The sequence below is a fragment of the Canis lupus genome, chromosome 1 (assembly GCF_003254725.2).
Source record: "Canis lupus dingo isolate Sandy chromosome 1, ASM325472v2, whole genome shotgun sequence".
Classification (NCBI taxonomy): Eukaryota; Metazoa; Chordata; class Mammalia; order Carnivora; family Canidae; genus Canis; species Canis lupus.
In genome coordinates, this window is record NC_064243.1 from 94,761,107 (window position 1) to 94,782,342 (window position 21,236).

At 40.4% G+C, this 21,236-nt stretch overlaps 1 protein-coding gene across 2 annotated transcripts in view; it reads right to left on the reverse strand.

The window, feature by feature from the left end:
- The window catches only part of LOC112644832 (contactin-associated protein-like 3), a 197,621-nt gene that overhangs the window by 74,539 nt on the left and 101,846 nt on the right, over positions 1-21,236 (reverse strand). For both annotated transcript variants that reach the window (XM_035709076.2, XM_049092996.1), the window contains exons 5-9: positions 19,203-19,406; positions 18,381-18,565; positions 17,047-17,190; positions 12,636-12,897; positions 5,064-5,210 (exon numbers count right to left, since the gene is read on the reverse strand). In XM_035709076.2, coding sequence (XP_035564969.2) covers positions 5,064-5,210; positions 12,636-12,897; positions 17,047-17,190; positions 18,381-18,565; positions 19,203-19,406 — 942 coding nt within the window. The remainder of the gene's footprint in view (positions 1-5,063; positions 5,211-12,635; positions 12,898-17,046; positions 17,191-18,380; positions 18,566-19,202; positions 19,407-21,236) is intronic.

Sequence of the window (21,236 nt, forward strand, 5' to 3'; positions counted from 1 at the left end):
CCCTTTTCCTCCTACCTTCCCTCTCTCCAGATCACACCCCTCAAATTCATTAAAATACAATGCAGTATCTGAAGGTGCCTGGGGGGATCAGTCAGTTGAGCATCTGACTCTCAATTTCCACTCGGGTCATGATCTCAGAGTCATGAGATCGAGCCCCGTATCAGGCTTCGCACTGGGCGTGGAGCCTGCTTAAGATTCTCTTTCTCTGTTCTTCCCCACCCACTCCCGCTCATGCATGCTCTCCTTCTCTTAAAAAAATAAAAAATAAAAATTTAATAAATACAATGCAATACCTAAGTATTCCTGTAAAAGACAAAAGTAAATTGAATCTAGTGATCAAAAGGAAAACTTTCTCAAAGTGGAACTTTAAGAAGGAAAGGTCGAACTGCTAAGTGCTTCAATGCTCCAGTCATGAGAGAGAGGTCAAGAAGCAAGGGGTGTCATTGCCCAAGATGAGCCCAGACTGGGAGATGTCCATTCATCCATGCAAAAGATTGCCTGAAGCCCCGATGATAAAATGGCAGAGGGTCATTCTTCAATGACCTGATTCGGGATGGTCAGTGAAAGTGGACAGGGAATAATGCTAAATTAATGGAACACATCCATCACTACTGAAGGAGTAAGAAATTTAAGCACCTCTGAGGATGACAGAGAAATTGTCACTTTATGTCACGACGCCAGAATGGGTCATGAGGTGAGGCCTCATTACAGCCATCATTGATTCTCTGGCCTGCTAGTATCTCACACAAGGACACTCAAGAGATGAACATAACTTAATATTTCCCAACTCCATGGTGCAGGTGTGCTATTGAAGAGTACAAAAATTCCACAAAAGGAATCCAAAAAAGCTTTCCACTACCCTCACTGGCAGGCACCAAAACTCTGTGTGCAATATAGTAGAGTGAAACCGTTGTTAGAAGAACAATTTACAAACAAAGTTTAGACTGAGAAGAAATAGAAAAGGAAAAAAGGAAACCTGCAACACACAGTGTTGATCAGACATATAAAAAGGGCTGCTAATTCGTAAGAGGACCCTTTGTCGTGGAAAGAAAGCCACAGAGCCCTGGATTACACCTGCTGACCTGTCATCATTATTGAGATCATATTCTTCATTTGCTAAAGTGTCCTGGTTTGGACAATACTTTATATGGCCATCCTAACTGTAACAGGAAGACATACTAATCTGTCTTTATGGGAAAACATTGCAACAAAATATTACTGACCACATGGTAAGTGGGAACTTGCAACTGAACCTCTATTAGGAGACACAGAAAGAGGAAGGAGAACTGGTTAGGGAGTGTCTCAGAACATGGGGTATTGATTCCCATGAATACCAAATATTGCTAAAGAGCATGACCTGGATAAAGTGAATCTCCTTGTTGATGTGATGCATATTCTGGTTCTGATGGACATTCACTAAGGAGATAATTAAATAAATAGACACTGGCATAAACAACTCTTGGGATTGGATGGAATAACTTTAACATTGACATCTATGGGTTTCAATGTTTCCACTCAATTTGAAACTGACCTTCTGCCACCCCCCACTCCTTTACCCAGAACAGAGCTGAAAAGTCCAATGGAGCATAGAGACAAGGGGCTCTGAACACGGGAGTCTTTACCTGGGCATAAAACTTGTGAATATAGTGCATCTATTGAGAACCAAGACTCCATATCACTGGTCCTAGACCTGCCTCTCCTGATTTTCCTTGACTACAAATAATATTCATCTTTTTATGTAATATAAGTAAATTGGTGTGTTTTGGTTTTGTGTGTTTGTTTTAGCCTGGTGAGGGCATTACTTGAGTTTTTTAGATGGTACACATTCTTTTTCTGGGAAAAAAAGATGCTGTTATGTTGGTATAAAATGTAAAGTTGACTAAGTCAGTTTGAATCAGTGCCTGGAATTGTTCTGTAGGAATCAACTGGGTATTTACAGCTAAGTATGTAGAGGTCATTCTGAATTTATACATTAGTTGCAGATAATGTGCTGTGATTGCAAGATCTTACATTATTTTTGCCACTCAGTGCCAAAGTATAATTACAACCAAAAAATAGGAAAGTGGTAATGAAGAACAGTCATTATACTCTCTCATGGGATGTTTAAACTTTGTAATTCTGCTCATCTTAGGGACACTATTTGTTGTTGGAAACTCTACTAACGAGACAGTTTTTCTGCACATCAACACAATTTTATGAAAATACATAAGCAAAGCCTATTATGCTTTTTTTTCAACACACTGCCTCCAAATCTCTAGAGTCCTTTCGTAGACCAAAGGCTGGAAACAACCAAAGGTTGTTTCATTAAATTGACTATGCATATTAGGGAAGCTTGATAGTTTGTGCATAAGGAAAATTTTAAAATCGCTGGCAAGATGATTCTTGGCAGCTGTAGAAGAATATTTATAGCATTTTTTATAATAGCAAAAAAAATGAGCATGATCAAATTGGTGCTCAACAGTAAAATGGAATGGTGGATTTAATAAGTAAAACATTGTATAATATACATCAAAACCACAGGGCAGTAAAAATTAATTAAGTTTACCTATAAATATTCACAAGGTTGGATCTTGAAAACTAATATAGAACAACAATGATGGCAATAATAAAAAAACACAGAAGAATGCATACAGTAGTACACTGTTTGTAAAGTTAAAAGCAAGGCAACACAAAACACTATTGTTTAAAGTTACCTACATATATAATAGGTTATAATGGAAAGCAATACATTAATAATTACAAACTTTTGGTTGCAAAATAAGTAAGTCCTGGGGTGTAATGTACAGCATGGTGCCTACAGTTAATAATACTATATTATATATTCAAAGGTTACTAGGAGAGTAGATCTTAAAAGTTTTCATCCCAAGGCAAAAATTGTCACTATGTATGGTGATATATGTTAACTAGACTTACTGTGGGGTCATTTCCTAATATATACAAACATTGAGTCATGATGCTGTATATCTGCAACTGACATGATATTACATGTTGATTATATCTGAATTATTTATTTTATTTATTTTATTTTTTTATTATATCTGAATTAAAAAATAAAAGGACAATACAAAGATTGGTTAAAAGGGGGGCAGGGTAATACTTATCTGGGGGAATGAGGATCTAGAGGAGCCAGGAAACTTTAAAAGCATTGTAGTGTTTCATTGTGTACACTGGTGGGTGAGCCCATAAATATTCTTTCAAGAAACATTAGTTGTATTTTAAAATATAAACATATATGACATAGTAACAACTGATTCATATCACATCAACATGTAAATATTTATGGAAAGTACCTATTCTCAGGTAGCTGTGTTGTACATTCAGAACATGTAGAGTGTTCAACTATGAGAGAAGATTCTGTGGTTTTGGAAAGTACATTTCCACTTTTTAATACAAAATACCAAGTATTCTATTTTGCGTCATTAAACAACATAGCAAGGATTTTTACTTCCAATCCCTTTTAGTGCTTCAAAATCTTTTACCTTTTAAGTTATAGCTCCTGGATAAATTCTTTATTTAGTTTTGGAGGAATCTGTTCTGCAGAGCTATAAAATCCATCATAAGCATAAAGGTTTAAAAAACTATCTGGGTCAGAAATGCACCATATTTAGCAGGCAAGGAAAGCAAGCAATCCGATCTTTTAATGCTGCTGGCACTACTCTATGTTCACAGTGGTGGTTGCTTTAGGGGACTTGAAAGATTAAATACCCTGATTCATGGTTTGTGTGCTTATTGTCAATTCTTAGGGAGGATTTTATACTTTCTTGTTGGGCTATCAAGTTATCTCCACCATGACTCCAAACTTATTTTGGAAAGAAACAACTATAAAATGCAAAACAGGAATAATATCAAGGATGGCTTCAAGCCAAGATTAGAAATAAGTCTTACAATTGACAGGTCTAAGCTTCAGGTGGCTCATGATTTTTCACTTGAGTGCTTCAGGAATGGAGATTCATTACCAGCAGAAGCTACCCCTCCCTGGCCGAACGGATCCTGGACAGACTCAGTCCAAGCTCTACTGAACAGGTAAGTTACAGTCTGGGGTGATGGCCTGGTGTTTGCTGTCTTGGTAAAAGTTCATCACGAAGTAGTGAGTGAAGATTAATAGCCGCTACATTCATCTCTTGCTCTGGTGTATATAATGGTGCCCTTCTGTATAGACAGCGGGCAACAAAACACTACCTAAACTTTAGGGCAACAGACCACCGGGGGATCTCGGTGAAAGGCAGATTCACGTTCAGGAAGTCAAGGGTGCTGCATGTGCATCTGTGACAAACTTGCAGGTGATGCTGCCGCTGCTGGTTCCTGGGCCACACCTGAGGGCCTGGGATCCTCAAGAGGAGAGCAGCTGACACCATGTGCAACAATAAAATTGTCACATCAAAACCTGAAGAAAAGGTTATAAGGGTCACTTGGCATTAGGAAAATATAGCAAAGTGCTAAAAGTAAGAAAAGGAGAACAAGGACCCTCCAAGCTGCCTGCCCATTGAATCACCTGGAGAGCATTAAGAAACACATTGCCCAGGCTTTGGAACCAGATAAATCAGGACCTCCGGGTATGGAGACAGGCACTAGCATTTTTGAAACTTTCCAGGTGACTGAAGTGAAAACAAGAACCAGATCTAAAACCAGTTTTAGCAAACGCACATTTAAACAAGGCCACAAGTAGACTTGCATTTTAGGCCATAATTTATTGTCTTTGTCTGGGGTGTCTGCGTGGTGCAGTAGGTTAAGCATCCTACTCTTGGTTTCAGCTCAGATCATGACCTCGGGGTAGAGAGATCAAGCCCCATGTCAAGGCCTATGTCAGGCTCTGAGCTCAGTGGGGAGTCTGCTTGGGATTCTCACTCTCTCTGTCCCTCCCACTCATGCTCTCGCTCTCCAAAATAAATAAATAAATCTTTTTAAAAATTGTCTTTGTCTGCTCAACATTTTCATTGACTATAACTCAAAGAGAAAGGTCGTTCTTCAGTATTAATCTTCATTTAAAACTGTCGGTTGCCTTAGAAGGCAGGAGCAGGAAAAAGATGGTTTGATTGCCAACAAAGCCAGTTCCTTTCACTTACCTCCCAAATAATAGGTGTCCCCTGAATCAATCTTCCCACGCAGGGAATGAGCCACAGAGGCTGCCTCACCATCCACCATCACACTCAGGTGATTTCCTTTCAACGATAAGGACACCAAATGCCACTGCCCATCACTTAATGCAGCACCTGGAGGTAAACAGAATGGGGTAAAAGAGATTCCTAAAAACTCTATAGATGCCTCGAAACAAAGCCAGTACTTGAAAACAATATGATGAAGATCTTGGATCACCTGCCAAAGACCACCATGAACTCACCTGAAACCCACCAGGTGATTTAGCTGGCAGAGGACAGTTGGGACCTCTCAGAGAGACAGGGAGAAGCTTGGGATAGATGTGGGCTTGACTGGGGGGTTCTAAAGAGGCAATGAGATCATATGGTATCCTGGTCATGTTTATCTAGGAGGAAGCGGTGAGCCTTGCAGTGAGGCTCATTGAGTAGAAGTGTGGTTGCAGAAGGTCTTGCATCTGTCCTCCCAAAGTCGTGGATGGGCCAGTCTGGTTCTAACAAAAATAATGTTTTAACAAAAATTGTGTGGTCTGTTGGGAATGTTATGGCCTATGTGCAGATGCTGCAATAGATGTATTTCACTTTCTCATCACTCAGTTAAGTCAAAAGCACAGGGAGAAAAGAAGGGAAAGAAAAAAAATCAGAATCAAAGTGGTAAAGAAGAATCGAGAATGGACATTCCAAACATTCTGCCTTGGACAAGGTAGTCTTAGTTTCTTCTAGTCCTAGGGCCTTAATAGAATAACACAACTGATCCTAAACAATCTTGAAATGATAAAATATTCTATTTTATAGAATAAAATACCATATGGCATAGGGCATACTTTACCCTTTTCTAGTTTGTCAATATTTGGGGACTGTGCAAAATTGTAAATTATAAAAATGAAAGTTTGTTTGTACTTTGTGTATTATAATTATCTATGATAATCTTGGTAGACTATTTAGAAAAAATATATCATGTATCAATATAACTATTTAGAAAATATATTAGCAATTTAAATATTAATAAAACATGAAAATTCATCAAAAACGTAAAATTAAAAAGCAACACATTACAGTATGTGCATACACAATCACTACACAAAATCACTGTATAAAAATAGACAAAAACTGGTAGGAGATATTCTTAAATATTAACATTAACTTTTGGATAAGGGAATGCATTTGCTTTCATTTTATGTTCTTTTTCCATTTTCTGTTTTCCCAAATTTGATAGAGCACACTCCAGCTACTGTTAGGTTATTATTCTGAAAAACTATTATTAGCCCCCTATCCCCATAAAGCAGCCAGTCTCTTCAATCCATAAGACAAAATATCTATTTTTTTCTTAAAGTGATGGAGTTAGGAATGAACACGTGGTTGGACCATTGCCCAGCAACCAACTGTGTGTGACTTTAGTGTCTCTGACAAACTTACTGGCCAGGGCTTACACTGAATGGAAATCCAATACTGTGTCATGCAGAAGACAAATCAGTAAACAGTAGGTGTGCCAAAGCTTGTTAGTTAGCAGCTACTAAATTATCTTGTCAAAGCAAATAATCCCTAAGTTTCAGTGAGTATCAATTAAGGGTTTGGTTCTTCCTCTGGACCTAGGTCAGTCGGGTCTCCTTCCTCTGTGTCCTCACTGTCTATTCGCAGAGGAATGATGCTACTAAATGGCCCCATTTCTGCCTCATGGTTGAAAAGAAACAGTTCTTGGCAGAATCTTGCAATGGTTTCTGCTCAGATGTGGTGGATGTCACTTCTGCCCGCAATCCATCAGCTAAGGCAAGTCATTCGGCCAAAGGTAAGGGATTCCTCCTCTCTGCAGGGATCACGGCCACTTTCACACTGACAGAGACACATGTTGCTTTTAAGGAGCATAGTGAATAATTGGAATCTCTAGAAATTGTCTTGGCCAACAGGGAAGGTGGTCATAAAGAAACACTTTAACTCATTTAAAAACAAAATGATAATCGTTTGGTTTTTGGTTTTTGTTTTTTAACGTCATGCCTAAGCATGCTCATGAGGCTGCTTGATTCTCATCTGATGATCATCTTAAGGAATTATCCCAATATATTAGCCTATATCTCTTACAAATGATAAACTTACAGACTGTGTGTGACCCTATAAGTTTGGAAGTCAAGCTGAAAGAATCAGAAGTTATTTTATAGCCCACCCACAGGGAGATTAGTCCCAAAGAAAATATGACCATGTTTCTGGTAGAAAGTTAACCAGTAATATTTATTTATTTTTTTTTTTAAATTTTTTTATTTATTTATGATAGTCACACAGAGAGAGAGAGAGGCAGAGACATAGGCAGAGGGAGAAGCAGGCTCCATGCACCGGGAGCCTGACGTGGGATTTGATCCCGGGTCTCCAGGATCGAGCCCTGGGCCAAAGGCAGGCGCTAAACCGCTGCGCCACCCAGGGATCCCACCAGTAATATTTAATTTAATAACAGATTTTGGCTTGATTAACTCAATCAACCATGTAAATCCATGTCTCTCCAATGCTCTTCACTATGTCAACTACAGTTTAATTAAAAATTAAAATTAAAATACAGCTTTTTGGGTCAGTTGGTTAAGCATCTACCTTGGGCTCAGGTCATGATCCCAGGGTACTGAGATTGAGTCCCATGTGGGGCTCCCTGCTCAGTGGAGAATCTGCTTCTCCCTTTCCCTCTGTCCCTCCCCACTGCTTGTTCTCTCTCTCTCTCAATCTCTCTCTCTCTCTCAAATAAAATCTGTAAAAAAAATAAAATAAAATACAGTTTTTTTGGTTTTGCTTGATCTCTCATCAGTGATGTTGGACATGGACTCGAGATCCCCGTGTGTGGGAAATGTTTCTGACCTGACCCAGCAGGTCACAGACCCTACTATAAAAATAGTTATAACCTTGTTCTTCTCAGACTGTGAAATATGAGTTATGGTACTTCCCAGCACACAATTTCAGGGAGGGGACAATTTTAAAGTCCTTAAGGTCACTTCAGTTCTTTGCCATGTACACACATCCAGGATAATAAAAATGCCAGACTCTCACTTTCTGTGTCATATTTGTGAAGCAAGAGCTGGTGAGGCTCATGAATACGGAGGATTTTGGTTAGATAGTTAAAATGACATTATGACACTGACCCTGAAGGAAGGCCTCCAGCCCAGGAACTAAACAAAATACACAAACAAGAATCTGTGAATGTTCCTTCCAGTCTTGTCATTCAGTATTGATTTTAAAGCTTACATAGCATACCTGTCAGTATGGTAACCATATCCATTTAAATCTGATATTAAAACCCAGTATTTAATTTGGTGCAATTTAAAATACTCCCTTTTACCACCCCCCCCTCCCCGCCCCGTCTACCCACCTGTCTAGGACATAGTTATTTCATGAGAGCACTTGCAGAAAACACTCCAGAATACCTCCTCGAATTGGTAATAGATGCCATTTGCCTCCATAATAAAAGACTGTTTTAAATAAAATTCAACATTCTCATTTAAAAGTGAAATGCCTGCACTTATGTTCATTCTCTATTTCTACCCATTATAATTCTCACCCTTTGTGTTTCTTTTGTGTGTGCTCTACCGTCCCCACCTCTGATGGAAGGATGCCAGTTTCCCAGGCAGCACTAGAGTCAAAGGGTGAGTGGGGAGAGAGTAGCTGGTGTTTTTGATCTGTGCTACTGTGAAGATGAGGCCAATTCCTCTACCCTTCCCCAGCTCCGAAAAGGCTTCAGTCTGGGTGGGGTGGGGGTGGCGGTGACGGTTACAAGACTTGTTTTGGACTGGCACAAAAACAGACACATAGATCAGTGGAACAGAATAGAGAATCCAGAAGTGGACCCTGAACTTTATGGGCAACTAATATTCGATAAAGGAGGAAAGACTATCCAGTGAAAGAAAGACAGTCTCTTCAATAAATGGTGCTGGGAAAATTGGACATCCACATGCAGAAGAATGAAACTAGACCACTCTCTTTCACCATACACAAAGATAAACTCAAAATGGATGAAAGATCTAAATGTGAGACAAGATTCCATCAAAATCCTAGAGAAGAACACAGGCAACACCCTTTTTGAACTCGGCCACAGTAACTTCTTGCAAGATACATCCACGAAGGCAAAAGAAACAAAAGCAAAAATGAACTATTGGGACTTCATCAAGATAAGAAGCTTTTGCACAGCAAAGGATACAGTCAACAAAACTCAAAGACAACCTACAGAATGGGAGAAGATATTTGCAAATGACATATCAGATAAAGGGCTAGTTTCCAAGATCTATAAAGAACTTATCAAACTCAACACCAAAGAAACAAACAATCCAATCATGAAATGGGCAAAAGACATGAACAGAAATCTCACAGAGGAAGACATAGACATGGCCAACATGCACATGAGAAAATGCTCTGCATCACTTGCCGTCAGGGAAATACAAATCAAAACCACAATGAGATACCACCTCACACCAGTGAGAATGGGGAAAATTAACAAGGCAGGAAACAACAAATGTTGGAGAGGATGCGGAGAAAAGGGAACCCTCTTACACTGTTGGTGGGAATGTGAACTGGTGCAGCCACTCTGGAAAACTGTGTGGAGGTTCCTCAAAGAGTAAAAAATAGACCTGCCCTACGACCCAGCAATTGCACTGTTGGGGATTTACCCCAAAGATACAAATGCAATGAAACGCCGGGACACCTGCACCCCGATGTTTATAGCAGCAATGGCCACGATAGCCAAACTGTGGAAGGAGCCTCGGTGTCCAACGAAAGATGAATGGATAAAGAAGATGTGGTTTATGTATACAATGGAATATTACTCAGCTATTAGAAATGACAAATACCCACCATTTGCTTCAACGTGGATGGAACTGGAGGGTATTATGCTGAGTGAAGTAAGCCAGTCGGAGAAGGACAAACATTATATGTTCTCATTCATTTGGGGAATATAAATAATAGTGAAAGGGAATATAAGGGAAGGGGGAAGAAATGTGTGGGAAATATCAGAAAGGGAGACAGAACGTAAAGACTGCTAACTCTGGGAAACGAACTAGGGGTGGTAGAAGGGGAGGAGGGCGGGGGGTGGGAGTGAATGGGTGACGGGCACTGGGGGTTATTCTGTATGTTAGTAAATTGAACACCAATAAAAAATAAATTAAAAAAAAAAAGACTTGTTTTGGAATAATGACAACTAAATGCTGAGGAGTGCTTGCTGACTAGCAGGCTCTGTCCTGCTGGTGTGGACGGACGGTGTCACTGCTTCTACCCAGAATCACACTGTGTCACTACAAAGACAGCGACCCAAGCTTTGGGGAGAACAAAGGTGTCGTTTATGGAGCCCATGAGCTATAGCAGCGCAGAGGCAGGTCTGGAAACAAGCCTGGGAGGCAAGTCCTCTTACTCACCCTTCCCACTAGCTTGTGTCAAATCTATCCTGATAACAGAGAATAAGGCCTGTGGGACTAGAGGCCTTTTGGCAAAGGGTAGAAACTGTGTCTTTTCCTACATAAGGGGAACGCACTCTCCCTCCCTCCTCCACTGTCCTTCTGTACCCAGAAGGGGAACAGCTCCATAACCACGCTCTGCTGGCCCAGTTCCATAAACACATGAACACTAGATTATACACGTTTGGACCTTTCTAGATCCCTTCGGAAACATATTGAGGTAACTATTAGGAAAAATGATCTAAAAGCTGGAAACAGGATGAAAGATGACTGGGTGTCCTCTTTGGCATTTAATGCGATTTATGTTAACTCATCCTTTAAAATTTGTTTCTCGGGATACCTGGGTGGCTCAGTGGTTTAGAGCCTGCCTTCGGCCCAGGGCTCCCTGCAGGGAGCCTGCTTCTCCCTCTGCCTGTGTCTCTGCCCCCCCCCTTTCTGTGTCTCTATGAATAAATAAATAAATAATCTTTTAAAAAGAAAAAATTTGGTTCTCGGTTTGATACGTGCTTTCTTACTTCATGCAATGTTAAAAATAAAAAACCAACTGAGATCTGTCTCATGTTCCACCTGCAGGTGCACCTCGTTTTATTGTGTTTCGCTTTTTGTGCTTCGCAGATAGCGCACCTTTTACAAACTGAAGGTTTGCGGCAACCCTGCCTGGAGCACGTCTCTCAGTGACATTTTCCCAACAGCATTTGCTCACTCTGTGTCTCCGAGTCACGAATATTTCAGACTTTTTCATTATTATGACATTGGTGATGGTGATCTGTGATCAGTGGTTACGACTCACTAAAAGCTCAGATAAGAGCATTTTTTAGCAATAAAGTATTTTTTAATTAAGATACATACATTGTTTTTCTAGACATTAGGTGACTGCGCATTTAAACATCTATAGTCTACTGTAGGCGTAACGTTCATATGCACAGGGAAACCGAAATATTCATTTAATTCGCTTTATTGCAATATTTGCTTTATTGTGGTGGTCTGGAACCAATCCTGAATATCTCTGAGGCATGCCTGTATTTCCAATTCAAAAAAAAAAAAAAATCATCCCTCAAATGCTTCTAAAACAAGTAGCAAGAAAAATTCACCTTTGGTTTGCTTCCAAAAAATTAATGCACTGCACTGTAAAGGCTTAAAAATTGATGCAATAAAACATTTGGGTAATGTTTCAGTGCCAGCCTTCAAAAAAAGTTAAATAATTTGTGTGTGTGTATTGGAAGGAAGAGCGGTATGTGCTCACGTGACATGACGGTTGAACACTATCTCTTTTAGTTAATATGACATGTGGCTTGTAAATCTACACAAACCAAGATTGAAGCAATTTACTAAATCTGACTTGACACTCTTGGCTCTATTCATTTGCTGAGGTCCACAAGGAAATGCCATACGCCAGTGGGGGTTTTTTTGTTTTGTTTTGTTTTGTTTTGTTTTGTTTTGTTTTGTTTTGTTTTGTTTTTATAAAGAGAAACAAAAACTTAAGTTCCATTCCCGGCTTTCCATCCCAAACTCATAAGCCTGTTCCTTCCATTTCAACATCTGTGGAACGACAAGCCACTGGATCTGCCTGGGTTTAAATTTTTATTAGCACTCGAATGCAAAACAGTCCCCAGAGTTCAAAGGTAACATGACTCTGGACGTGAGTTTAGCAACGCGGGTCCTTCTCAGAAGGCCAGCAGGGTAGCTGCCCATAGTCATCAGAAGCCTCATCCAAAGCAGGGATTCCCAAAGGAAGCAGAAGCTCTGACAGCTAAGAGAAAAATCACAACTTCAAATATTATGAAGCCCAGTGAGTATAAAAGCTCAAAAGACAGTTATAAGGAATCTATTTTCTCAAGAGGACCCAGGATGAGGCCAATGCTTCCTAGTATTTCAAGTTGACTGCCAATTACTATCAACTTGTTAATAAGTTGTTTTCAAAATGCTCCCATAAGTAGGTTTCACGTAGCTAACTTTGTGTCACACTGACTCACACGCCAACAACCTAGAGATCCCTATTTCAAAGGTAAAAGAAATCTAGTTCCTTCTAGAAGGATTATGAATGTCCTAGGGACTCAATCGCTCAGTGGTTGTAGCGATGACCAACCGTGGGTTTATAGGTAAGGACGGTGCAGTCAGGGCGCACGCCTGTCACCTGCTGTCACGTCCCTCGCTGGATGTCCGGGCTGGGAGAGGCTCAGCTTGAGTTTCCCGTCATCGAGGACGAGGGTGAGAGCCCCGGGCCCGTGTCGAAGCTGAGTGGTCAGTAACAGCCCTGCTCTGTTCCACGTTCGAAACTGGAAAGCGACGGACACTTTGTCCTCTCCGGCGACACCTGGCAGAGCCAAGTAGCTCCTGGAGCTCAGAAAAGTCACGGGCACAATTTGAGGGTGTGAGCACGAGAAGGACACGTTTCCCTGTGAATACAGAAGAACAGGATTTAGGAGGGCTGGGGGGGGGGCTGTTTCATTAACGAGGGGTTCTCCAAGATCTGCGGTGTCCTACCACCTCTAGCAAGCGAGGACGTTAAGGGCGAGGCTTCCCCATCCAACCCGGCTTCCCCCGACAGGCCCCTCAAAGCACTGCGCAGCCCTCGCTGGGCAAGCGGAGTTCTGAGTCGTTTAGGGACCTTTGTCGCCTCCAGTTCTGGGCCTCGGCAAAGGAATCTCAGGAGCCCCAGGCCCCGGGCTGGGCGCGGGGTGCAACAGCACAGACGATTCCTTCCCTCCAGGTGCTGACACCTATGCCCAGTTCGAAGCCCAGCACCAAGGACCACACCCTCCAGGCACGTTCCTGCGCTCCCTGGTGCCTACGGGGCTGTCACTGGGGGGGTGCGTACATCTGCCTCAGGTGGACCGCGTGCTCCCACACTTCTGGAAGAAAGGACGTGGCCAGCCTGGCCAGCCCAGAGGCAGGCAGGCAGGCAGGCTGGCTCTCAGAAGCTCGCATGGCCAGGTCTCTCCCAGCCCCTTCACCCAGTCCAACCTCTGACCTGCCTGGCAGGCTGTTGTTATTTTTATTTCATTCTATTTTGTAAAAAAACAAAAAACAAACAACAACAACAACAACAACAACAAAACACCCACACCTTTTATCTTTAGGTTATGTCTATTGCTCCAGGGGCAAACTTATTTATTTTTTTAATCATATAATTTAGAAAGAAGGAATTTGGGATGCCTGGGTGGCTCAGCAGTAAAGTGCCTGCCTTCAGCTTAGGGCGTGATCCCGGGGTCCTAGAATTGAGTCCCACATTGGGCTCCCTACCTGGAGCCTGCTTCTCCCTCTGCCTATGTCTCTGACTCTCCCTCTCTGTGTCTCCCATGAATAAATAAATAAAATCTTAAAACAAAAAAAAAAGAAAGAAGGAATTGCAAGTTCTTAAAGAATTCCAGTTACCATCCATCTCTATAAGGTGGGAGGAGGGAGGCCACCTGCATGGCTCAGTTAGTGAAGTGTCTGCCTTTACTCGGGTCATGATCTGAGGGTCCTGGGGTCGAATCCTCACATCGGGCTCCCTGCTCAGCCAACAGTCTGCCTTTCCCTCTCCCTTTGCCCTTCCCTCCACTTACACACACACACACACACACACTCTCTCTCTCTCTTAAATAAATAAATAAAACCTTAAAAATAAAAGATCTTTACAAGAATTTTGTAAAGGGGTCGGATAAATTTTCATAAATTCCAGAGAACTACATACCCAAACACTGTCCTTCCTCTCCAAAATATATTATGCAAAGAAATAGAGTGAGTTGGGCTTAATTTGACTTAGCGGGCACCAAAGCATATGTACCATAAAGGCACGATAATCAAGCCAATATGATATTGGCGTAAGAATAACTGTAGCAGCAGAGCCTAATAACTAACCCACAGGAAGGTCTGAGAATATATGTACAACCAGTATGCAATGAAAGGTATGATTCAACCATGTGCACAAAAGGTTGGGCCTAGTTACTAAATAGGGCAGGCACAAACAGGTACCCATAAGGCATAAAATAACAACAGATCTGCATAAAGAATAAATTCTGGATGATCAAAGAATTTTTTTTCAATTTTAAAATAAATAAACAAAACCAACTTAGAACGTTTTATGGGAAAATCCATGAGACTCTATCTAGAGTCTAGGATTTTAGAAGCATTCTAAAGCAAGACCAAATACTATAAAGGTATAAAAAAATACATAGACATATTGACCACATACAAATAAAAACATTTATATACTCAACATAGCATAAAACATTCAATATAAAAATACAATATATAATCATATTATAAATACTCATATTTAATATAAAATTGATTAATTTGAAAAATATTTGGATCATAAATGACAAAGGGTAATCTATCAAGCATAAAGCTCTCTTATAAATTGGGGCACCTGGGGGGCTCAGTCAGTTGAGTAACTGACTCTTGATTTCGGCTCAGGTCATGATCTCAGGTCGTGAGATCGAGCCCCACATCAGGCTCCACACTCAGCGAGGAGTCTGCTTGTCTCTCTCCGTCTCCCTCTACTCCTCCCCTACTTGTGTGCTCTCTCTAAAAAAAGAATAAAATCTTAAAAAAATTTAAAAAGCTCTCATAAATTGACCAGAAAAAACTTTTTGTAATCAAATTAAAAATGGCAAAAGAATAAGAATCAACAATGATCAGAAAAGTAAATCCAAATGGACAAAAGATGATTTCATTCACCAGTAGTCAGATAAGCATGAAGGAACAGTCAGGTATTAGTCCATGTCCATTGCACTGGAAAGAGCCTGAGAGATGTCTAACAATGTGTGGCTCCCTGAGATGTGATGGGAGGGCTCTGTCGTACATTGCTGGTGACAAATGCCACATTGCAGTTCTTTTTGGAAAACCACCCAACAACATTTATTAAAAATGAAAGCTGAATAAAGCTTTCAACCAAGAAATTCTATGCCTGAAATATTTTCCATCAAAATAAAAGGCCCAGTACCTGAAAACAGAGGTGCAATTGCTTGCTTATGGTAAAATAGAAACAGAAATAAAGCAAACGTCTTGATTGGGAAATGACTGCCCTAATGGAAAGTGAACAGCCATTACAACATGGAGCTGCAGCTGATGGCTGAAAAGAATTTCTACAAGGTTTAGGGGTGCCCAGGAGGCTCAGTCTGTTGAGCATCTGACTCTTGATTTCGGCTCAGGTCATGGGATGGAGCCCCATGTGGGGCTCTGCGCTCAGCGGGGAGTCTGCTCAAGGGTTGTCTCTCTATCCCTCCCACCCCCCAGCATGCTTGCTCTCTCAAATAAACAGGTCTTAAAGAAAAAAAAAAAAAAGAATTTCCAGAAGGTTAAGCTGAGTTGGAAAACTGGGTTGGAGAAAAGCTCACCTAAAAGGATCCCATTTCTGTAGACAATGCTAGATATGGAGGCATCTATATTCACAAATATGTGTGTGAGTCTGTGTGTTCTAATCTGTCGTGGATTCGGGTTTAATGGACCAAACACGGAAGGACAGATGTTAGCTTTGTAACTTGCCAGCCTGGGTGAAGGGCCTGCAGCCCGTGGAGAGACAGAAGTGTGATAACACTCCAACCCACCTTAGGGGTTCATCTGCTTCAAGATAACACACTCCAGACTTGCTGGCCTAAGTCCCCGGATCCATAGCAGGCTGACTGCTGGCCTTGAAGAGAAAAGGAACTTTCCCAGCCAGCCTGTGTGAAGCCATGTCCGCCTTCTGAATAGCCAAGCAACTTTTCTGGCAAAATGTTTTTCTTTATCGGGTCACACAAATGATTTTACCAACTCCCATTTGTGTATCTGTGGGCCTTGCCTCCCTTTGCAGAAACAGCCGAGGAGTCCTGCACATCACAAAACCAGAACGGGACCCCACGCGCAGCCCCTGAGTGCTAAGATCAGGTTTGTAGTTGGCACGGGGCAGTGTGCATGTAATCAAGAAATGCTGCAGGCTGCTGCACCCTCTTTATTGACCAAACTGTCCTAAGCTCCTCTAAAAACCCCTGAGCCAGGCAGAAACCTTGGAGCTGGCTTCTTTTGGACAAGAGTCCACCTTCTCCGCAGGTTGCCGACCTCAAACTAAATTAAGCTCAAATTCCTTTCCAATCAAAATTCATCTCTTGGGTATTGGCCTTTCGAGTGAATGACAGGCAGCTGAACTTGGAGTTCAGTAACAGGAGAAGGAAGCAAGAGGAAATCAGTCACAAAGACCCCGTTAAAGAGTCTCTATTGGAATGTGCTGGCACATATTTGCAAAAGCATGCATCTGTTGTCATACAAATGTAAAAATTAGGAAACACGTGATGGGGATGAAGAAGGGCACTTGTGACGAGCACCACCGGACGTTGTATGGAAGTGCTGAGTCACTGTATTGTACACCTGAAACTAATATTAAACACTGCATGTTAATGAACTGGAACTAAAATGTTCAAAAATTAAATTTAAAATTGCAATTAGTTAAGTCAAATATGAACTGAAAGGTATATATGATTGGTATTTTCCCTGCCTTCAGAAGAGGTATATTCTAAGACTGAATCAATCAGACAAGTTGCAGTTTCCTTTCCTCTTGACCTTGTATATACAGACTTTCTTACCATGATGAGGATCTGTGGTTTGTGTTTCTTGGACAAATCAATGATATCCACTCCATTGTAGTAGAGATTTTCGAAGCAGCCATCAAAGTTTTTATGTGGGAATGCCACTGCTTTTCTGTGTCCAGGAATCCCTCCAAAGCTGATCTTAGAAAGAAAAAAATGACATAAATAATATTGTTTAATGATTTTCTGTTTATCTGCCTAAACCAGTTAATGATTAGCAGGTATAGGATAATTGTCTCAAATCTACCTGGCATTATTTTACATTATGACATTATAGTTTACATTATGATGAGTTATGTTATATGTGAATTTTAAGTGAAGTTTTAGAGCATTAGCATCACCGCTACGAAGAGTGGTCCCTCCACTTTCTGATAGTCTTATTTTTCTGACTATCAAGCATTAGCTTTACCAATGCTTTCTTTATTATATTGAGATAAGTGGTTAAATACCCTCCTGGCAATTTGGTACTCAAAGGGCTATGTCACTTTAGACAATGGGGAATATTGTACATTCATTTCCATGGTCACTCTTGATCTGTGACAATGAAGCTGACTGTGATGACATTCTACTTTACAAACCTTTCTAGAACCCAGACTTCAGGGTCCTGGTGTTTGCCATGATGCTGCTGATAGGTTAGAATAATACAGCCATTGATAATCTTATTCAAGACCAGGCTCTCCAGCTGGCCTGCTCTGTTGAGGCCACTTATACTAAATGAATGTTGAAATCACCCCATTTGCTCTGATAGATGTGCTGAGCAGAACTAGCAGAACAAAAGGTGCACTTCAGTGTAGGTTAGATATGTGTCGGTAACACGCTGCAAATATGTTAAACCTCTAAATACCCCTGAGAAACAGTATGTGGAATCGTGTGCATTTGGCTCTCTTGTTCCTCAAAAGAGCAGGTTGGAATATATGTTGATTACTTCTCCAAAGTACCCTAGACTGCTAATTCGGTTTAGGATTGCCCTAAAACACAGAGAAATCTCCAAGGGAACTGTTCACAGCCAACACCAGATGCAACACAGAAGAACTGTCCGAACAAATGCATTTTAAAGTGCTGCCTGTCGAACTGATTGCTCTTCATCTACACATTTCCCAAATTTAATGACTAATTCCTCTCATGTGAAAGCTAACATCTATGAGTGATAAAACACCTCAACAGCGCATGTATGTCTCTCCCACCCTGCCGACGTCACCCGTGGGAAATGTTTCATCAGAATTCCAAATTACTAGCAAAGGGAATTTTTCTCAGTATAGTGGTATTTTCCTACAAAGTTCTGTTGCATTTAAATACTAAAATCTGTGATACTTAAAAAGTCATTTTCACACCTCATAATCAAGATCCAAATAGCTGGACTTGCCCTTTGCCTGGAAATGCTGAGTGTGCCTGTCCACGGTGAAGTTGACTTGTGTGTTCAAGAGGTCAATGCGGACAGAATGCCAGTGGTGGTCATCCAGCAGGCTGCCCAGGGTGAGGGTCACACGGGCATCAGGGGAGGGCAGGTTAGCATGGCCTAGAAGGACAGACAAAGCAAACGAATCACTCCAACCAACTCAATGCCATGACCATCATGTGGAGGTCGGCATTTCTTCTGACTACTTTCCTTACATCCTTCTATCCCAAGAACTGGTCAGCTGCTTTTATCTTAGTCTTATATAGACTCTTCTCTCATAATTTCTTCTGTTTCTTGTTTTCATTATTCATTATTGCATTTTAATATTTCTTGAAAGTAGCTTCTTCCTAGGACCTCATGTTCAGCACTATCACAAAAATTCAATGATCCACTCTTGTGTTTATGATATTACTAGGTTATTTATTGAACATGCACAAATGGTCTTATACAATTACCAAGCTATAAAACTTTTTACAGGAAGGTATATTCAAGATGTATACATGTTGTCTGTAGCACACCTCAACTGTGGGGTGACCATGGTTCCATTTGCCTAGACCGTTCTGGTTTACACTATTGCTCCAGAATAATAATTTATAGGGTCTTCTTTCTTTCTCAAAAGTTTCTGTTTTCTGTTTTCAGGATAAATTAACTACTTAACTATAAAAAATTAAGTACAAAAAAGTACTTTCATCTAAATAAGCATCTTTTTTAAAACACCAAGTTGTAGTTTGGTTTGGTTTGGTTTGTTTTTTTTTACCTGAATTAAGGGATAAGATGAGTTTTCCTTTAACTAACTCCAGGGTGATGTATTTGCCATTTTGTCCTTCTCTGTGGAGTAGAATCCCATCAGTCTGCCTGGTTTTAAATTTCAAAGAAATAACATCTTTTGTTGGACTCACGGATTTCTGATTAAATGTGTATAGCAAGGAGCTTTTTCCATCAAAATTAACCATCTCAGATCCTACAACGGGAGACATAAAAAAGTAATCTCAGTATAACCTTTACTCATGCATTGAAATGAGTAAGTTGACACAAACACATGCAGGCATAACATATCTCTGGTTTGTTTAGTACAGCTGGAGAAATGGTGCTGCCAATCCTCCCATGATACCAGTAGTTGAGATCCCTAAACTCCATCTTTGCCTTTTCTGACATTTTCCCTAAAATGTGCCATCTAGAAATACTTCTGTTGACTAAGTCCAATTGCTTCTGCCTTTGTATTGGCCACTTCTCATCCTGTTAAAAATGAAGATCATAAAGAAGTTGAAATCACTCCCCACTGTAGCACATTACCGCTACGAAGAGTGGTCCCTCCACTTTGATAGTCTTATTTTTCTGACTATCAAAATCACTTGCATTCTGTTTATTGAAAAACTTTCATTATTAACATAAAAAGAACATTGGTCAAACCAATTGAAGACAGAACAAGAGGTACACAAAGGAATTCCTGCTACCCAGAAAAAACTCTTGTATTTTTCATATTTCACACATAAAAGGATGAGATGTTCTTGTGATTAAAAAGACATACCATATATGTGATTAAAAAGACAATACCATGTTACTCATATGTGGAATCTAAAAACAAAAGAAATGAATACACAAACAAAATGCAGAATCAGACCTACAAATTCAGATAACAAACTGGCAGTTATCAAAGGGAAGGGGGTAGAGGGATGAGTAAACCAGGTCAAGGGGAGTGGCAGGCATGGGCTTCCAGTTATAGAATGAATGAATAAGTCATGGTATGAAAAGTACAGCATAGGAAATATAGTCAACAATATTGTAATTGAGTTCTATGGGGACATGCAGCAGCTACACTCATGGTGAGTCTCATAGAACCTATAAAGTCATCAAATCAGTACGTCATACACCTGACACTAATGTAACATTGTGTGTACACTACTCTCAAATACATTTTTAAAAAGAAAATTTTAAATAAATGCGTATGTGTAAAAAAATGTAGGTGCAAGAGAAAGTCAGTGAAACAGGAAACATGTCTTTCGAGCCAATGATACGATGTTGTTTATTTAACTTCACAAAAGTGTGGCTAATGTACACTGGGACCTGTATTTCATTCAGACAAACTGAAGTATTTATAGTAAATCCTCTAAGGAATCATATATTTCATGCAGCCACCTTTTGAAAATTCAGGAGTTTGATTTTGATTCACATACATAGTAGAAAATATATAAATACCACAGTGTGTCTAAAAGTCATGGAAGCAAGCAATTATTCTTCATTGCTTAGTTAAATAAATGTGCCTGATAAAAACATAACCCTTTGTCAAATTCAAATGATGTCCTTTAGCGTGTCAGATAACAATAAAGTAATGAAAATTTGATAATGAAGGATTTAAATGCTTTCACATTTTACCAGTAGACATTTATCTGTTGGCACATCACTGCAAGGTGATGGTAATAAGTAAGGCTCATTTCTTCAGTTAGCAAACAAGAAATGTTTGCTCCATGAATTATTTTGTCAGGCTTCTTTTGATCAGATATTATTTGTCCTCATCTTCCCTCTTGCCACTATGGCTTTGTAAGAGTAATAATGGTCTTCTTAGGGATGAGGATGTCCTGGCATGTGGCTTAAACACAGATTCCTGGGCCCCATCCTAGAGCCATGACTGCTGGCCTGGGCTGGGACCAGACAATGTGCATTTCTAACATATCTGCTAGTGATGTTGACGCTGCTGGTCTGGTGGCTATACATGAGAACCACTGCTTTAAAGAACTTCAATTATATTTCCTGGAACATTTCCCTCAGGCAAAATGGAGTAGCGAAAAATTTA